Source organism: Ipomoea triloba, chromosome 4 (genome assembly GCF_003576645.1).
Source record: "Ipomoea triloba cultivar NCNSP0323 chromosome 4, ASM357664v1".
NCBI classification, from domain to species: domain Eukaryota; kingdom Viridiplantae; phylum Streptophyta; class Magnoliopsida; order Solanales; family Convolvulaceae; genus Ipomoea; species Ipomoea triloba.
In genome coordinates this window covers 35307902-35327302 of record NC_044919.1, presented here as the reverse complement: position 1 = coordinate 35327302, position 19401 = coordinate 35307902, and the positions used below count along the sequence as shown (strand labels likewise).

Below are 19401 nucleotides of genomic sequence, written 5' to 3'. Positions count from 1 at the left end.
TGTTATAAAATATGAATATTAACTATGATATTCAGAAGAAACTAAATGAAGAATCTAGAGATGGAGAAGGAGGAAGAAGTATTCATTTATGATTCTGGGATAGATTTTACAAAGAGTTTGAGGGGTATTTATAGTGTCCGGAAATGAATAAATAAATATTAAATATGTACAGTACTTGCATATAATTGTGCTAGCCTAGTTGGATAAGTCTGATGCCTACGAAGCTTATCCTCTCCCGGGTTCCTGTGTTCGATTCCTCTAGGCTTCACCTAATTTTGTTGTTATTCTGATTGATCCGTTGCTCAAGACTTCCAGGAAACATTTAGGTATTAAATGTTCTCCCATCTACCATCAATAACACCAGCAGCATAGTGGATTGAGTCTTGAGCTTTAGGCAAGAGGTCCAAGTTTCGAATCATACCTTGGACATCCACCATTTTCCTTTTGTTTCATAACACATTACGTATTTTCCCTTCTTTATTAATTTTCATCTAATAAATCTTAACTCATCTTACAATTCTAATGCATCCACATAACCGCATGTAAGAGCAGCGCCGCACCAAAACATATAACTATATATATATACACACACATAAACAACAAAAAGACTATATTCACCGCATGGATTAAATGCTGTGGCCTTACTAACCGACTTGTGTGTCTTCCATCTGAACAAAGGGATAAATGCGGCTCGCCAGCTTCTGAAGTTGCAACAACCAAAGTTTATGCATTAATTGACGCATGGCAACGCAGTGCATTGCCATCTGTTATATTTAACCCACCTATATCTATCTGTTCCTAACCAACCATCTTTGAATTAACCTGCAGGCCGGAACGACTACCTACTGTTACTGTAGTCTCCATTCAGATTTCAGGGAACTATATTTGTTAAGGAATAAGGATTCAGTTTCATTCTGGTTGCTATAGCCTAATTGGATAAGTGGAAATGATTCAAAAAATAAAAATAATTATGGTTTGGATGTGACTACTATGTTAACCTACTGAACTTTAGACAATTAGTTATAGTTTACTTTTTTTTGTATTGGAACAAAATTTTTAAATTGGTAACTAATTTCTTAGTTCTAATCCAGAAGTTATGAGACAAGAGTAGTGCGTGAATTCCTATTTTCCAATTCTTTAGAGGTTATACTATTTGGTTAAGGGTGTTAGTCAATTGCAGGTTATAAAGTATATAGAGATAATAGAGAAAGTATTGTATTATTCAGAATTGCTTTTCCCATTTTCTATGCATGCAGAGTCTATTTATACATATTTTGGGCCTAGAACTCCATATAAAGAATAAGAAATTCGGACTGCTTTATATTGAGATTTGAGAGTTCTGGTTACATTATAAATAATAAGCCATAATCCTACTTATATTAAGCATACTAAGCCCAATTCTTATCAAACTCTTCCGTAACTCTGTACTGGGTATCTTTCTTGGGTCTTCTTGATCCAGTTACTCTCTTGGATCGGTCCATGTGTGCCCAAGCCTAGTATATTATCCATCAAATGGAATTTTGATTTGCTCAATTAAACCATTAATCGGAAAATTAATATATGCACTACTTGAATGACATTTCATTATATTTTTTCTTCCCAAGGTTGAATCCCCAACTCTAAGGGCCCCCACGACCTCGGAACGACAGAAATTTGGGATGATGTAAACCCAGCTGAACACAGAAGCTAGACATTTTATCCAAAAAGCCCCCTCACATTGAAAAATTTATTCCACACTGCCGCTAGTGAGACTCAATCCTTAGTCTTTCTTCCCAAGACTTCATCCATGTGACCAACTGAGCTGGCCCTTGTAAACTTTTGTTGTCCCATCTGAAGGAGCTCACTCATTAATGTCCTCGCCTACGGAATTGTTTGACCTAAATTTTGTAGTAATTGCTTTTGTTTTTACATATTAATTTAGAATGATATTTTTTAAAAAATAATTCTTCAAGAAATGTATTGTCAAATCATATATTATCTTGTCAAATTCTTCCTAATTATCACTATTGCATTACATTTATGGTTGAACACATGTTATGAGATATAGCTTGTGATGTGACACAACTCACAAGTTGAAGTGTGCAACTCTAACTTAATTTGGCCATAGACAGGATACCATTATACTAAACTAAGATTATGAGATAAGGCATTATTGTTTGGTACAAATACACATAGTGAAGAGTGGTAATTGGTGTACATTAAGTAGTGGGTAGGATTTCAAATTTTAAATGCAGAAAAGAAGTGAAATGTCAAAAAGTGGCATAACTAACATTCCATGAGAAGACTTATTGAACATTCACAAGAGTATTCTCATGTGTCAGTCACTTCATTCATTTTTCATGCACAAACTCTTGCTTCACCCATTTTCAGTACACTTCAATATATTATATTCCAGTTAGGGTAGGTATGCTTTTTTTTTTTTTTTTCCTTTTTTTTTTTCATTTTATTTTCTCTTAAAGATGGTGGTTGATGGTTTTGTTTTGTTCGCCAGAATTTCGCCGGATGATGGCCGGAATTCTTGTTGACCTACAATTATAGGTCACAAATAGGTTAAAGGGTCTATTTGCTCCAAAATAACAACTGATGGCCTAATTGGAGCCTTTTGAAGTTCAAGGGCCTAATTCCACAATTGAGTATAGTTTGAAAGTCTATTTGACCCTCATCTCAATATATATTTTTAAAAAGTAAGTAATATTTTGGGTGTAAAAATGAGGAAGGGTAGTGATGAAGAGGGCAAATTATATTATGGACTAGTGTCTACTTTGCATTGTAGACCCTAATCCAAAGTAGACACTAGTCCAAAAATAACTTTCAGATTCTATATTTGTAGTTGACACATTTTGTACCTGTAGCTATCATATTATGTGTCAGTAATTATCAAGTTATTTGTTTACATGTACATAAACTGTTAACGGTAGGTATAAAATGTATTAATTGAAGGTACATAATTTTTTCTATCATGATTCACAATGTAATATGAAGTCGGTCCATGGTATAACAATGGGATGAGGAGGAGGTGTTAAAGGTGTGAATGGTGCATGCCAGGCATGGGAAGAGCAGGATCTAGCTGTTAAGATGTTGGGTCTTCCATTGCACTCCTACACATATTTTTTAGGATTTGGGTGTCTTCAAATAACAACAATGACCCCTCAATGAGATGTCTTTGGACACTTTGACACTCAATTAAATATTCTCAGATCTATACTTTTTTTCCTTTTTTTTCCCCCTATTAACATCATATTCTAAAAATTGCTGTTTTTCTAATGCATAAATTATACCCATTAAGAGAATCAGTATAATTTTCTGAATATGACATGCTAAATTGTGAATACAAATTAATACGGAGTATTTGATACACTATAAATATTATACACAAATAACAAAATAAGGAGATGGTAACACATTAAAGTGTGACAAAATTTTGTGTGAGACCGTCCCACGAATCCTTATGTAGTTATCTGTGAGAACATTTAGGATCAAGTTGAAAATACAATACTAATAAATAATAAAGTATTTATAATATTTTTATATTTTGATTTAAAAGTGTTTTATTTTTCCTTAATTACACCTTTTGTCACAAATAACAAACACTACTTTATTCCTGATTAATAATGAGTCTTACAGGAGAGTGACTATTATGGTTAATGAGTATAATAAAAGATATTTGCGCCCCACATGGGAGGGGTGAATTCGAGCCTCAGTGGAGGCAATATTGACTCATTTGGTTGAGAAAGTAGCTATGAACAGATACTACTCTGTAACAGAGTGAATAGTAAAAAAAAAATTGCAATTTTTGCTTGGGTCAATTTTAAAATATGATAGACTTTAAAAATAAGCGTTATTCTTTTTTTTTTTAAGTACTATTGACTCTATTACATTGTAGAATTTGAGGTTTAGTTCTATAACCTTTCATTTATGAGAGTCACTATATGTCACTTGACCACATGTTCATTGACAAAAACAAGTGTTATCTTGTTGTGTAGAGTCTTATTTTCTACAATTGGACCAAACTTTCTTATCTTATGGGATAAGCATTAAAAGCAAGAAAAGAAAAGGAGATGGAAGAGTTTGAAACTTTGAATCCATGAAGTAAAATAGGGTTGGATTGGTATGAATGGTAAAGTAAAAGAGGCGCTGTAAAAGGGGGAAGAGTTGGGTAAAGGAAAGAAGAAAGGGGAAGAGTGGTACGTTATAATGTTAATAGAGATCGATCTACATCTATCTACCCATACATACACACATTTCACACTCAATTATATACATACACACACATACACAAAGTCTGATCATCTGATTCTTGTTTTCCCTCTTTATTGAATCCCTCATCTGTCTGTCTTTCTGATACAACTAGAATCAATCTATCAAATATTCATTCACTCTTTTTTTTCCAATTTGACCCAAATCCCAACTCCACTTTCTCTCTCTCTCTGCCAGAGGTTTTAATCTTCTCTCTCTCTTTCTCTGTACCCATCAAATAAACACACACACACTTTTTATGCATCTGTATCTGCAAGTATTCATTCATAGCTCTGCTTGCATTTAGTTTGAGCTTTGATTTTGACTTGAGGTTGACCCATATCTGGTTCTGGGTTCAGGTGTGACTCAGCTGGAAAGGGAAGGAAAGGAAAGGGGAAAAGAAGCTTTCTTGAAGCTTTGGGATCCGGAATGAGCAGTAGGGGAAGTGGGTTGACCCGGATTTGAATCGCTTTTACTAAAAGGTACTGCTTTCTTTTTCACTGGGTTTTACCTTTTTTTCTCTCTGCTAATCTTTGTGACTATGAACCCGAGATTCGAATGCATTTCACCCCTTTACACACGCACATGTAAGAAATACTATGTTTGTCTCTCTCTCTCTCTCTCTCTCTCCTCTCTCTGCAAGTTGTACAAAAACACCATTTAGGCTGCAACTGCAACAATTTGAAAATTGAAATGGATATTTTGTGAGTGATTGGTTCCTATTTGTAATTTCATGTAGAATATTAGTACCAATTTTTTTTCCCCATATAGAATATAGATCTGTTATTGTGGTAACAAAAGAATTGTGTGAAGCCAGATGGATTGCTTTTGAGAGTTGCAAAAGTTGAGGTATTTGGTAGTGGTGGTGAAGTTCACAGTTGCATTGGGTTGCTGCAAATTTGTGGGCATTGACAATGGGCTGTGAGTGTTCCAAATTTGCATCTTGTTGTTGGACCGGACAGAATGGACCGGTTCATGAGGATCACAATCCTGGTACACCAAAACTTTATATGGTTTCTCATTTTGTTAGTGGGTCTCAGGATAAATTCCTGTTTTTAATTCCTTCTGGAATTGCTTGGCAGATGATGAAGAGGCTAATGAAGTTAGTGACTTGCCCACTTTCCGGGAGTACACTGTTGAACAACTGAGAGTAGCTACCTCTGACTTTGCAGTGGAGAATATAGTTTCAGAGCATGGTGAGAAAGCCCCAAATGTGGTTTATAAAGGGAAATTGGACAACCAGAGGCGGATAGCTGTTAAACGGTTTAATCGATCTGCATGGCCTGATGCTCGGCAGTTTTTGGTAAGTAGTTTTTAGCAGTATCTTTGAAGTATAACTAGCCAGTTTTGCAGTTCTGTTCAGTATTTTCAATTGATCAAATATTGCCCACTATTTCTTATTTGGTTTTTAGTTAGCCTCTGTCTATTTGAAGATGCTATTGAGTCAGTTTGCATACTGAGCAGAGAGCTGTCTTTTCATATGATTGCTTTATATTGCTTTTATATTAGAACTTTTGGTTTGATTGACAGAATTTAAGAAGAGACAAAACTAAAATTTTTATCCTTGGGCCTTTGTACTCCCCTTTGGTGGCCAAATTTCCATGTATAATTTGATATTTTCTCTTCTGTTGGTGGACAATTTTACTTTTTTGAGCTATGCTTTTGAACATATTCTTTTGTTTCTCTCTAAAAATTTAAACTTTAGGAAGAAGCAAGGACAGTTGGCCAGCTCCGAAACAATCGATTGGCAAATCTTCTCGGCTGTTGCTACGAAGGTGATGAGAGGTTGTTAGTTGCAGAGTTTATGCCCAATGAGACACTAGCAAAACATCTCTTTCACTGTAAGTCAACGTAAACATTAACTTTCTGTAGTGTCTGAATATGTCTAACATTTCTTTTGGTCTTTTACTCCATATATTTCTGATGATATATTTTTTGAAAGAGGAGTTGAAGTCATGGCTCATGTTATTTGATAGCCCAGCATCAGTTAATCTATTTATTGGGTAACTTACTGTTACAATTACTCCAAAAAAAAATTGCACTACGAGGGAGAGAGCAGTCTCAAAACTCAAAAAGTGTAGAGAAGACTTTTACCATGACTAGTATCCGGATTTTGTTCTTGCAGTTTATTTTAGGTTTAGTAAAGTTTTTAGTTTATCAACAAAATATTTTGAAAGTCCTTCCAAGTGATTAATTCTAATACATGAATGATGCTGGCATGCCTTTCATGCTTCATATGCATAGTCATATGTTAATATTTGACTTTTCATGTACCTCAAATATTTTAATTCTTGCCCTGGGACCTCTCAATACTTTCTCTTTGCAGTTAGATGAAATAATTTGTCTATTGTAATTCTAAGGCATACTGTTTTTCTCCTAAATTAAAATGAAAATTCAAAGGTCAAAGATTACTAGTAATCTAGTATAGGATAGGATACTTGATCCCATAAAATCTGATTCTACAACTTATATTGGTCAGTTGTGATTTTGTTCTATACTTGTGCTGAAGCATTATTCTGGACTCTTTACCACCAGAAGGCTGGTGAAGATGGGTAGTGTGGGAGGATAAAAAAGTGACCTGCATTTGTGTGCATCTGTGTGAGAAAGAGAAAATATTGTTATTATGCTAAGGATAGTTGACAATGCATGTATACTTGTATAATGCTAATCTTCTTATGGTTATGAGTTGTCACTCAAAATTTTATTATGTACCATTCAGGGGAAACACAACCAATGAAGTGGGCAATGCGGTTAAGAGTCGCCTTATACCTTGCACAAGCTCTAGAATATTGTACAAGCAAAGGACGTGCTCTTTATCATGATCTTAATGCTTATAGAATAGTCTTTGATGATGTAAGAAGAAAAGAACTTCTACTTTCACTGTTTATTTGGTGAATCCATTCACATTCGTAAGTTCACACATAAAGTGGAATGGTCAATGACTAATAAACTTTTTCCACCTGATTTCATAGGATGGTAATCCCAGGCTCTCTTGTTTTGGTTTGATGAAAAACAGTAGAGATGGAAAAAGTTACAGCACAAATTTGGCATTTACTCCACCTGAATATTTACGGACTGGTAACAACTCTCACTAAAGTGTTTCTGTTTGTGGCACAAGTTTCAGCATCTTATCTTTTATAAATGTGTTTTATTTGATAAATAAGCATAATTATGACATGCTTATATTATAATATATGTTCCCTATCCTTGTTGTAATACAATCTAGTAATATTTATTGTGGCCCTTGGTAATGATTTGTGGATTTTACCATATAAACCTATATATGTTTTCTTGTTGGACTATCATCCAGTTGGTTTTTGAAACTTCTGTAGGAAGAATAACTCCGGAGAGCGTCATGTATAGTTTTGGAACGCTTTTGCTTGACCTTCTCAGTGGCAAACACATCCCTCCAAGCCATGTAAGCTTCCTTTTGGGTTAAATTTGATGTCACTGTTAAACTAACTTCATACATAAACTCTCCTATGATCCTTTTTTTTTTTTTTTTTTTTTCCAGTTTTCTATGCACCTATACCTTTTTATATGTAGATGTGTCAGTGATGCCTTCGTGTTCCTAAGATAAATGCATTTTCTTCTTGTTTCAAAATACTCAGAGTTGTCACTTGATGTGTTTTCCTTTAATAAAAAAATTGGTTTAGTGACTCCCTGCATTTTGTGCACCTGTTTGTGGTCTATTTCTGAAGTTGGTAACTCAGATCTGCTGTGCAATTTTTTCCTGTCTGGTTTGGTAAAATTTTATTGTGAAAATCATGCATCTGGCTAGTATGTGGTATTTTCCGTGTTTTCTCCACCTAATACTCTATTTACTTTATTTCAGGCCCTTGATCTGATTAGGGACCGGAATCTTCAGATGTTAACTGATTCTTGCTTGGAAGGTCAATTTTCTAATGATGATGGAACTGAGTTGGTTAGAATAGCTTCTAGATGTTTGCAATATGAGCCTCGTGAGCGACCAAATCCAAAGTCATTAGTCACTGCATTAATTCCTCTTCAGAAGGAGACTGAGGTTATATTCTGAATCTATATTGTGGATATCAACTTTAGGAGTTTAATTGGTTTCCATTTGATTGATTTCTTTAAAATCACATGCTTGCTTTAGCTTTTAGTTCTTTGTTATCTGCCAGAACAAAAGTGCATGATTGGGGGGATTCGGGTTCATTTTAAATACATATAGAAGCCTTATACGTATTAACAAAAGTAACCAGCTTGGTTGGCGTGAGTGGCCGTGCATTCTCATCCCTTAAGATAGGTCGAGAGTTCAAATCCTCCTCTCGTATGGAAAAACCAATTGGCTATCAGTCTATCACTTTGTCCCTTAATTGGGCCGGCCCGGTGCGAACGGGGATTAGTCTGAGTATAGTACACGTTTAAAGGTGTCTCCTATAATTAGGGCCTACTCAGGACACCTCGTGGATTCGTGGTCTAACAAACAAAACAATACTAACAGAAGTAGATGTGGCCTTCCAGAAGCTATATTTAGTCCGAGACTTGAGGCTGCTTTTCATATTAAAGAAGTCTTTTAACAGTTGCGCTATTTATATTTGTCTGTCTAGTTTTCTGCATTGTTTACGGATTCATCTAGTCATTTCGATCTGTTTTCTCATCTGATGAGCATGTTGTAATGGATTATTTGATTAACTAGAAAATGTGACTAATTGAAGTTATGGAAACTTGGTATTCAGGTTCCATCTCATGTATTAATGGGTATACCAGTGAATGGTGAATCTATGTCTTTATCTCCTCTTGGTGAAGCTTGCTTGAGATCGGACTTGACTGCGATACATGAAATCTTAGAAAAACTTGGGTACAAAGATGATGAAGGAGCAGCTACTGAGGTTTGTCTCGTTACAATTATTGATTTATTTTCATATCATGCCCTGTTTGGATATATGCTCTTCTGTCATCTGGAGTCTATTCCTGGCTTAATTATAGTGAATAATGGTGCCATCAACTAAACGCACCCCATCAATGAAGTGCTGTTAGGATATCACTATAACTATGAAATTAATGGAGGGAAGAAAACATGAGTAGTAAGTTCCAATTATCCCTGTAATGATATGTGGAGTTTACAGGGAGTGCTCTGAGAGGTTTAGTAAAATCTTTTTTGGGTACACTTCTTCCGGATTGAATGTGTCTCCCTTCAAACCAGCTAGGTTGGCGTGAGTGGCCGAGCACTCTTCTCCCTTAAGAGAGGTCGGGAGTTCGAAACCCCTCTTGTATGGAGAAACCAATCTGGCCAGCACTTTGCCCCTTAATTGGGCCGGCCCGGTGCAAACGAGAATTAGTCTGAGTATGGTACGGGTTTAAAGGTGCCTCCTACTACCAGGGCCTGCTCAGAACACCTCGTGATCCATCCCCCCCCCAAAAAAATGTAACTACCTTCAAAAGTTCCGTCTTTCGTATTGAACACCGTACAATGGTCCGTCTAGTCCTATTTAATGTCGTCTCTGGACTAAAACCAGGCAGCAAGTAGCCAAGTATGATATCATTGTGCTGCATAAACACTGCTTGGCTTGGGGTGTTTTACTTAAATACTTTAGAAATTTGAACCACAATGTGCATCGTTCTTATTAGTTGTTATGCTTGCTTTTGCTAGAATGCTAGTGCTTTTGATAGAGTGGTGTGCTAGTAGAGGCCGAGTAAGCTTTCTGCTTAAATCAAATTCTTGTTTCTTGCAGCTTTCGTTCCAGATGTGGACCAATCAGATGCAAGATACCTTAAACTCCAAGAAAAAGGGGGATGTTGCTTTCCGACACAAAGATTTTAGGGCTGCAATTGAATGCTACTCACAGGTTAGAAAATTTGTTAAAATTGACCTCTCAAAAACCTTATCATTTGGGCTGCAATTGAATGTTACAGAGTTGCAATCGCTTGTGTCTTTTGGCTGCTTTTACTTCCATTTTCCAGTTTTTCGATACACTGTATAGTGAATTGACTAATGACGACTCTAAAATGTATTTGCACTTTGTTTTGATTCATTTCTTGGTGTTGCAGTTTATCGATGTTGGAACCATGGTGTCCCCGACGGTGTATGCTCGCCGTTGTCTAACATATCTCATGAGCGATATGCCACAGGAAGCCCTCAACGATGCAGTGCAGGCACAAGTAATATCTCCGATTTGGCACATTGCATCGTATTTACAGGCCGTTTCTCTATTTGCCTTGGGGAGGGAAAACGAGGCGCAAATTGCACTCAAAGAAGGTGCTGTACTCGAGGAAAAGAAGAACGCAACGTCCTGAACTGGCCCATTCTTTGCGTTTGTGAGTTGCTTCTCGGGCTTTTTGGTTCTTCGACTTAAAAACATAAAGGCTATGGGCACGGTTCCTATTCACTTTCTGCACGCACCATCACTCGTCTGTCTGGCTTCGTTGAAGCGTTGTTTTTTGGATTTGTAGACATTTTTCTGCTTAGTTCCCGCGCATATATTGCTATTCGGAGGTGTACGTTTCTTGGTTACCCAACCCGTCGATTCACCATTTCGTAAAACAGAATAGCTGAAAACAATTGAATGAGTATGAGAGTGGTTACATGTTCATGAAGGATTCGAAACGCCATTGCAAAGGGAAGTAGGGGAAGCTAGCTTGCTGTAATTTATGTACAGTGCTATACATGTGCTTGCTCAAGATGAATGATGAAATTGGATCTGTCAATTTTTTGTTTTTAAATAATTTTCCTTTGCTCTTTTCATTCTTCGTTTTCCAATGGGTTGCTGTTTCTTCATTCTGGTAATTTCATTGTGGGTTTTATAATTATTTGTAACCAATTTACCTGTCAAGGATTTACTCTCTTTTTTTTTCCTCAACTTTTCTGCATTTCCAGTCATAACGGGGATTAGTCTGATTATGGTACAGACTTAAAAGGTGCTTCTTACAGTTAGGTTATGCTTAGGATACCTTCCTTTAATTGGATAGGCCCGGTGCAAATGGGGATTAGTCTGAATATGGTACAGGCTTAAAAGGTGTCTCTTATCGTTAAAGTCTGCTCAAGACACCTCGTGATCTGAAAAAAAAAATAGTATTGCAAGAGAGTTAGGCAAGTGAAGCGCAATCACAATTCATATAACCTACTTGTGTGTTCTCAAATATCAAAAAAAAAAAAAACAATTTTCAGTATTCTAAACCATTACAATTGTATTTCTTTTCCCTTAAAAATACAATAAAGTTATGATCCGAACGGCATGCTCAATCCAGCTTGCACTTCTTTAAGTATACACACAAAAAAACCCCAATCAACAATTCTGTTGAACCGGGGGTTCCTGTCCTGTTTTATTCCCTACTTAATTTTACAAACCATTGTCTTCCTCTTGCACTTCCCAGAATACATATGCAACAGTTGAGCTGCAGCGCCACAGAATTTGATCAGAATGATGGCAAATACATTGCTGATGTGGCCAGAATCAGGTGCTTGCTTTAGCCATGTGAAGTGATGGTGTCCAAGCATAAATAAGCATTCCCAGAACAAGGATGGCAGCACCAACTATGAAGCCGGGTGGGAGAGATGATGCGACTCCGAGATATGGTAATGGAAGCGTGAAGATAAACACCGCTATTGGAACTGCATTGGATAGAACAGAAGGCAATGAGTTGGAAGATACCCAAACTAACATGATAGCCAATGGGGATATTCAATGCATAGTAACCTAAAATTCATTTATAGCAGGCAAGGATAGCATTATAGATAACCGTTTTAGCACCATGGTTGGATCATTAAGGAGAATACGAGGAGGAGGATGGTGTGGTGATCAGGCCAGTTAAGCTTTATGAAGTAAAAATTCCTAAAGATGGTTGTAACTGAGATGAGAATGATAGGATGGGTGTGCCAAGGACCTTGTGGTCCAGTTGCATCAAATTGCTCCCTTGTATGGGAGGTTGGGGGTTCGAGCCTCAGTGGAGGCAATATTGACTCTTTGTGCTTCAATAGGTTGAGAAAGTAGTTATGAACAGATACTACACTCTTTGTGCTTCAATAGGTTGAGAAAGTAGTTATGAACAGATACTGCATTGTAATAGAGTCAGTCCGTAATATTAAAAAAATGATAGGATGGGTGTTGTTCGGTTATCTGGTGCTTAATAGGATTGGGTGAACAAATAGAATTCATATACTCAGAGATCTTGATCAGATTCTGATCAATGCTTAAATGGGTTGAATTGAGCAACCAAAAGGGATATCCAGAGGTTATTGCATGCATGTGCAAAATCCCACATCTTTGGCATTATTTGTTACCCAAGGCCTGTGATCTCACAGTGATATGGCATTCTACTTATTCAGATTGACCATTTCAGCATGCTAAAATAGAATCATGTGATCATATGCAATCCGAATCTGGACACATCATGAGTTTTAAATTTTGCTTGGTTCGTACCAATTTTGCAAGATATCTTATGGGTACAAATTAACATCAGGAACATACCAGAAAATGTGGATGCGAGGCAAGAAACCACAGCAGAGGAGATCTTGAGCAGGTGTAACAACGATATATTGAAACCCATGTTGACGATGACAAACAGCAGAGGTAACAAAGGTGCACCATCACATCCTATAGCCAGAGCATGGAATTAATGTAATTTAGAAATTTTTTTTAAAGCACAATGTTACACAATACAGAAGAAAAAGAAAACAAATGACAGACAAACTGAGGACTCTATCATATCATTCTCATAGAAGTCTTACAGAAGTCAGTAGTTACCCTGTATTGTTCCGAGGTTCAAAAAGCAGGCTGCGCCATCTTTTACATACGTTGGCAATTGAAAAAACGGGATACCCCATAACTTTGATAAAAAAGGGAGGAGGAGGCTTATAAAAACTGCCTGACATACATGAAAACAAGTTTCAAATTTCAGCTTAAATTTGTTGGAAAGTGTAAGCATATGAAGAGAGTCAGAGACTCAAACATTATACCTGGAAAGCAGATCCAAAAGTGTTCACAACAAATAGATCCACTGTACCACCCTGCCATCATAATTTACAATAATCTTTAGATGACTAACATAAAATCTTAACTTGTGTAAGGGCATCATAAATTGGTCGTGCATGATAGCAGTATAGGCCTTGGAATCAAGAATCCCTGAGGACTGAGGTTGATGTGAAATGATAAATCATTCTTGTAAATTTAGAAATGCATTTAATGCCAAAATATCGGCCTGGGCACAAGGCATAATCTAACAGAAAGAGTATAAAGTAGGAAAAAGCTACAGAAAGCCAACCTTCAACTTACGAGCAGCATCCAAAAATATTATTTCCTGCAAAAGAAATGAGCCTATAAGAGAAAGTAATGCAAGCATCATGAACCAAAAACTAAAGGTTAACTTGTTAACCTTCAACACAGTATCAGCAGCTTGAAATAAAAAAGAAACAATCATCAAAAGACTCCAAAATATCCCTGCTTCCATTATAGAACCAGCACTAGATCCACTGCAAAAGGAAATAAGATAAAGAGCACATGCAAGTTATATTTTTAGACCTGGTGATGTCAGTTTAAGTATCCTCAAGTAAGAATTTGTCTACCTTGCTACAGTTATAATAACACCCATTGCCACAAGAAAGCACCCAAACAATTGGTTGAAACTATATCTTCTGCCAAGGAAAATATAAGACAGGAGAAGTTGCCAGACAAGAAAGCTCTGCAGAAGATCAATAGATAAGCAGTTTATGTTCCATCCAACGTTTCCACTTAAGAAAGAAAGATAATATGTAAGGGCTTTTGGCTGAAATAGGCAAAAATGGATTAGAGTGAATGAAAATATGCAATTTTTAAAACTTGGACAAAAATAGGCAAAACTACTTTGCCTAATGCATTTCAGTCAAACTTTTGGAGAAATGCATTACCTAAATGTGTTTCATCAGTTTTCAGAAATTTATATTTTTGGAGTTGACATTTGAGGAAAAAATTTAATTTCCAATTAAATTAAATTTTAAAGCTAATGCGTATGGTGAATTGGCACCCTGTGCATTCCAAATAATGGCTTCAGGAGTTGAGAACTATGTACCACTGAGGAGTAAAGAGGATTGATGTTTCAAGGGTGGTAGAGGCTGGTCAAAGGCAACTTGAAAAGCTCCAAAAGGGTATTTACAGTTGGATTCTGAATGTTTTGTACCCAACAGCTGTTGTTCTCCAAGGCCGTCAATACTTATCTCTATCCACCATTCGAAAATGGATCAATTGTTATATAATGAGGAATTAATTTAATTTTTGGCAATTTATATATAATGTAGAAATGTCCCATTCATACTGGTTGCACATTACATGTGACAAACGCATTAAGGAAATGTGTTTGCTTTTTAAAAAAATAATTTATTAATACCAATATACGGTGTATTTTTAAAATTTAATTGATAATTATTAAAATTTTCACAATCGCCAAAATGAAATTTATGAAAAAAAAAATAAAATAAGTGCATTTGCATAATCAGAAAAAGTTTGACACAAATGCATTTGAGAAAGTTGTTTTGCATATTTTTGTCCAGGTTCAAAATTTGCATATTTTCATCCAGTCATCCAAAAAGTTCTTAATTTCAGTCAAAACCCCAATATTTGAAGGAAGCATACAAGTTAATAATATTAATGCTTAGATTGTAAACATAAAGTTCAGACTGTTTTTGTTGGAACTGTGCATCATGGTGTTGAACAATCGGTTTTCATATTAAAGGAAACATGAAACATGGAACTAAACACAATACAAACTTTTTCTTACCTGGGACAATACTGGAATTGCTGCGCCGGAAAGAATAGCTGTGAGAGAAAATTTCTATAGTCAGGTACCATATTTATGACAATAAGTGACCCTTAAGCATTGGTCTAATGGGAATGATAATCATCTTGTGATTCTTAAAATCTAAGATTGGGCAAGACAACTGTGTGGACCGGACAAGCTCTGATACCATGTTAGAATCTAAAATTGGACTGAGATCACTCAACTAGACTGTAATGCACATGAGCCAAACCACACTAAAAGATTTAATACAAGCAATTAGTTAGTCTAACTCATGGATTTATCTATATGTTTCTCTCTTATTTTTCAATGTGTACTCTCAATAGAGATCAATGTCAAGCTTTTGATCAAGTACATTAACAGTATATGCATTTTTTTTGAACATATATGAAAGAGTAAGCATGAGCAAATTGATAAGCTAGATCATTGATCAGTTGTATACAACTTTGTCCAATTATGTTGCTCTTAGGCTGAAATATAGAGTTCAAATAAATAATTGACATCAAACACATGAAAGCAGCATACATTTCATGCTCATTATAGTTATGAAAAATATCTAACATTCAGGATAAAGATCCTTGAGAAAAGGAAAAGCAATACTACAAGACAAACTTATTTTGGACATCATTGAAATATAATTCAGGGATAAAAAAAGAAAAAGAAGAGTTGTATGTATCCATTACCTCCAGCCGCCATACCAGAAGCAGCACCAAGAGCCTCCAAAAGACCAACAGCAAGGAATGGAGTTTTAGGCAATGAAAGCATTTCATTGGTAACCTTGCCAGCATGGTAGCGAAGAAACAGGATAGAAGAGTATACAATCACATACCTAGAGAGGAAAACTAAAATCTGAAACAAATATGACAAAGAATAAGGAAGAAAAGACACATTAAGTAAATGAACAAGGAGATTTATTTACTTTGAGATGTGAAAAAAATAAGAAAATCTGTAACGCTGCCAACTCATTCTTTTAAGGGAACATGCATGGAGGAAAACCTTGGATTTATATTTTTTATAATGACATCAAAATATCTTGTTTTGTGATGAATAGTCCCTAGATAAGCTATAAGAGATAAGTTTTCCCAATTATCTTCACTAATCCTGTTTGGAAATTAATAATTGTTCTGAATTTCTGAATCCAAAAATTCTTTTGTCCTTAGATTCATGGATGATTTTCCTTCAACATATTATTTGGACCTTTTTGCTGTGTTCATCTCTACTTTGCATTCCCTTTCATACTTTTATTCTCTTTCTGGTAATTATTACTGAGATTTCAAATTCTCATAGACAAAGAAAATCTTAAGGTTGGAGCAGGAGCAGGAGCAAGGTTGGAAATTCAATAAACAATAGTTTGTTTGTAAATATAGTCTAAGATTCAGATACCATGAGTGAGTTCCTGTTTAAGGACCTCATTTTGAGCTTAAACCTTCAACAGTTAGATTCAATCATTCAAATGCCAACTACCCATTGAAAAAGGGCAATTATATAAATAGAAGTTGATCTGTCCCTACCTAAATTAAAATGATCAAATTAAACTAATAATCAAGAAAAAAAAAAAAAGGAACTCGCATTAGATGGAGATTATTGTATAGATTCATTTTACTCAACTCTGTTTCTTTGTTGATCAGTTTTCCTTTGAATGAACATTTTCATCTGTTAAATTATATATATAATTTTTCCAAAATAAAGATATTTATCTATTTGTTTAGTTTTAAATAAAATAAAGTAGTGACACATGACTATGGTCCTTAAACAGTATAATTGAAAGTCAAGACATGTATTGTTTTGAAGCCAAGCTTTAGGTCCTTCAACAGTACTTTTTCAGTATCATTACAAATATCATATGGATATGTGTATTAAGTAGATAAGTGCACAAACCATGTGAAGACTGATTCTAGGTTGTGAATTATTTATTTATTTTTGTGAATGACAAGGGAAAAACCGCAGCCACTACCCGAGGGTGTGCACTAGGTAAACCTCGCCTTGCGATTCTAACCAGCAAAGAACCCCACAAGAAAGTAAACCAGCCTAGGTTGCTCATAACTGACCCGTTTAAACCAAGAAAGCCAATAAATCGCTCTCACTAGAAATCAAACTTGTAACTTTGTGGTTACTAAATGTGAAATTTGACTGTCGGAAATAGGGATCTCACTAACAGCCAATGCACTGACTGCAGAGAACTTTTTGTCAAATCACCAAATGTGGTGGAAGAATTCTTACCACTCTTTTCACTTCAATATGTGACCCACAAGACTGCCAGATTCTTCAGCATAATAGTATTTTAAGCAACTTCTACCAAAGTGCATTCTTTTTTTATTAGTACCCACAGCTCATAGAATGAGCCAAACATTTGAACTTTGACCAACGGAGAGAACTTAAAGCTGGATCTTTAAATCCAGACCACATGCTAAAAGGTGATTTTTTTTTTTTTTTGGATCAACACATGCTAAAAGGTGATGAAAGAATAATTACAGCTAAAATCAGGTAGGCAGATGTTATGGATCTACTGACGAAGCAAGTTGTGAAGTCAAAACCAGCAGTTTAGATGTATTCTGTTCTTTCTTGTTCCCTTTTGTTTTTACTCTTTCTTATAGTGTAGAATCATATTCCAGAAAAGAATCAAAAGATTTAATCATATTAGTCTTACTGTTTATAGTCTTAATATTCATAATTAAAATGAAATTTTCAAAAAACAAAATGACACAAATCACAATCATGTTTGGTTTTGGCAGCCAACCTTGCGAGTTGCGACTCACTTAGACAGAGGTCTTTGAACCACCTGTGACTGTGACATGAAAGACAATGACAATATTGCCACTGCCAGTCACCATCCAAATGACCAGCACCAGTAATGGGATGTCAATATTGACTATTTGTGCTTAAGTATGTTGAGAAAGTATGTATGAACAAATATTATATTGTAACAGAGTCAATAATACTAAATAAAAAATAAAAAAATTTATCACGACATAATTCATTTTTAAAAGATCACGGAAAAATAAAAAATAAAAAATCTAGTAACTAGTAAAGTACTTGCTTGGCTCAAAGACTAGATTTTTCTGAAATTTCACTTTCAATGTTTAGTTCAAAATTTAAATTGTGGAGTAAATACAAAAATTATCCAAGATATTTTTAGTAAAAAAAGACAATGCATTTAATACATATTCAATTGTATTAAATAATTTCCACGTCAAGAAATTTCGAAAAAAAAAAGAAAAAGATGGATATATTATTATTATTTTCCATAAGGCATACAGTATCTTGCTACTTAAAACTAATTCAGATTCCACCATGATATAATTATAGTTTCCCTCTTGCTCCAAAAAGTCTGGTCCTCATTGCTAACGTAATTGCTTACCTATTCATTCTACAGTGTTTAATCATTTTATTTAGAAAAATTTTACTATTAAACGAGACTATACTAATATAGTATTCCTGTATTGATGATTTTGACGTCGTACTATTTTTGTTTGTTTATCTGATAAAAAGACAGATTAAATGCATAATGTTAAGAGGGATCGGCTTGAGCATACCCGAACGTGGCGAGCTGAGCCAAGAAGAAGGGATATTGTTTGAGTGGGACAAGAGCGAGCTTGTAGAGGACTCGATTACCAACGCCCAGGATCACCGTAGCCGTTGCTGCAACCAAAACCTCCGCCCTACGATTGCCACCGCTTTTCCCGCAGCTCTCAACCGAATCCTCCACTCCTTGGAGATCTCCAACCGCACACGAGCAACGCCGCTTACGAATCCTCACCTCTCGGAACTTCCCGCTCGCTCCGGCCGGGGCCTCCACCGCCCATTGCCTCGTCGCCGCCGCTCTCAGAACGATTTCCGGCCGCCGTCGCCGCCACGGCGAGATAACGCGCTGGAATTCTGCTCCCTGCCTGCGTAGATGCAAATGACGGCTCGTTTCCGACCCCGCCTGGGTTCCGATTGAGCCGCCGGTTATTTGGCGACTCCAAACCGCCATGTTTGCTCAGCTTTGATCCTTAATTACTGCAAATAGTTCCGATTTCCAAACAAATTTCTTTCTCTGCTCCTAAGCTTCAAAATTGGAAGACGATGAAAGTTGGAGAGAATCGAACAGAGATATATACACTACTACTATGTAGGTTGATTGTTGAAGACAGACAGGATATATACTCTGAGAGAGCGAGAGCGAGAGCGAGAGAGAGAGAGCAATTATGCTTTTTCTTACGGTGGCATGATGCTAAAATATAATTGACCAAACAGTAATGATTAATGGAATTTTTAATAAGGCAAATATGACTAATTATAGTAAATTAGTAATAATGCTTACCATTTATTTATTTAATTTATTAATCCAGCCATCTTTTGATTTTGCATTTTCTATTGACAGTGCCACAGTGGGCAGAGTTGACATATGTTTCACCCAGATTTCCATGTCCGTCCGTGAACATCCCATAACATTAG

General features: G+C 35.9%; 2 protein-coding genes across 3 annotated transcripts; one reads left to right on the top strand and one right to left on the bottom strand.

Moving 5' to 3' along the window:
- Window positions 1-4227: 4227 nt before the first annotated feature.
- On the top strand, window positions 4228-10942 carry LOC116016788 (serine/threonine-protein kinase BSK7-like). Its single transcript, XM_031257191.1, has 12 exons — window positions 4228-4436; window positions 4596-4718; window positions 5054-5229; window positions 5319-5539; window positions 5942-6077; window positions 6956-7089; window positions 7209-7314; window positions 7569-7654; window positions 8072-8260; window positions 8937-9089; window positions 9933-10046; window positions 10249-10942. The coding sequence occupies exons 3-12, from the start codon at window positions 5151-5153 to the stop codon at window positions 10492-10494; spliced, it is 1464 nt and encodes a 487-aa protein (XP_031113051.1). The 5' UTR covers window positions 4228-4436; window positions 4596-4718; window positions 5054-5150; the 3' UTR covers window positions 10495-10942.
- Window positions 10943-11342: 400 nt separating this feature from the next.
- LOC116016933 (protein CLT3, chloroplastic-like) lies at window positions 11343-19157 on the bottom strand. 2 transcript variants are annotated; one of them, XM_031257397.1, is made up of 10 exons: window positions 18498-19157; window positions 15648-15793; window positions 14947-14984; window positions 13760-13875; window positions 13570-13666; window positions 13459-13494; window positions 13154-13204; window positions 12942-13062; window positions 12666-12791; window positions 11343-11809 (listed from the first exon to the last, which is right to left on the bottom strand). In XM_031257397.1, the coding sequence occupies exons 1-10, from the start codon at window positions 18935-18937 to the stop codon at window positions 11652-11654; spliced, it is 1329 nt and encodes a 442-aa protein (XP_031113257.1). In that variant the 5' UTR covers window positions 18938-19157; the 3' UTR covers window positions 11343-11651. The 2 variants fall into 2 exon arrangements, with proteins under 2 accessions (XP_031113257.1, XP_031113258.1); XM_031257398.1 differs by having other exon boundaries at window positions 15648-15813; window positions 18498-18611.
- Between the last annotated feature and the right edge of the window lie 244 nt (window positions 19158-19401).

Excerpts from the sequence above, each read along its gene's own strand:
- LOC116016788 (XM_031257191.1), top strand. The coding sequence starts at position 5,151 with ATGGGCTGTGAGTGTTCCAAATTTGCATCTTGTTGTTGGACCGGACAG. Across the intron at positions 5,540-5,941 it reads CTGATGCTCGGCAGTTTTTG|GAAGAAGCAAGGACAGTTGG; the intron begins GTAAGTAGTTTT and ends TTTAAACTTTAG. Across the intron at positions 8,261-8,936 it reads CTCTTCAGAAGGAGACTGAG|GTTCCATCTCATGTATTAAT; the intron begins GTTATATTCTGA and ends CTTGGTATTCAG.
- LOC116016933 (XM_031257397.1), bottom strand. The coding sequence starts at position 18,937 with ATGGCGGTTTGGAGTCGCCAAATAACCGGCGGCTCAATCGGAACCCAG. Across the intron at positions 15,794-18,497 it reads GCTCAGCTCGCCACGTTCGG|GTATGTGATTGTATACTCTT; the intron begins GTATGCTCAAGC and ends TTTCCTCTCTAG. Across the intron at positions 12,792-12,941 it reads GAACCTCGGAACAATACAGG|GATGTGATGGTGCACCTTTG; the intron begins GTAACTACTGAC and ends CTCTGGCTATAG.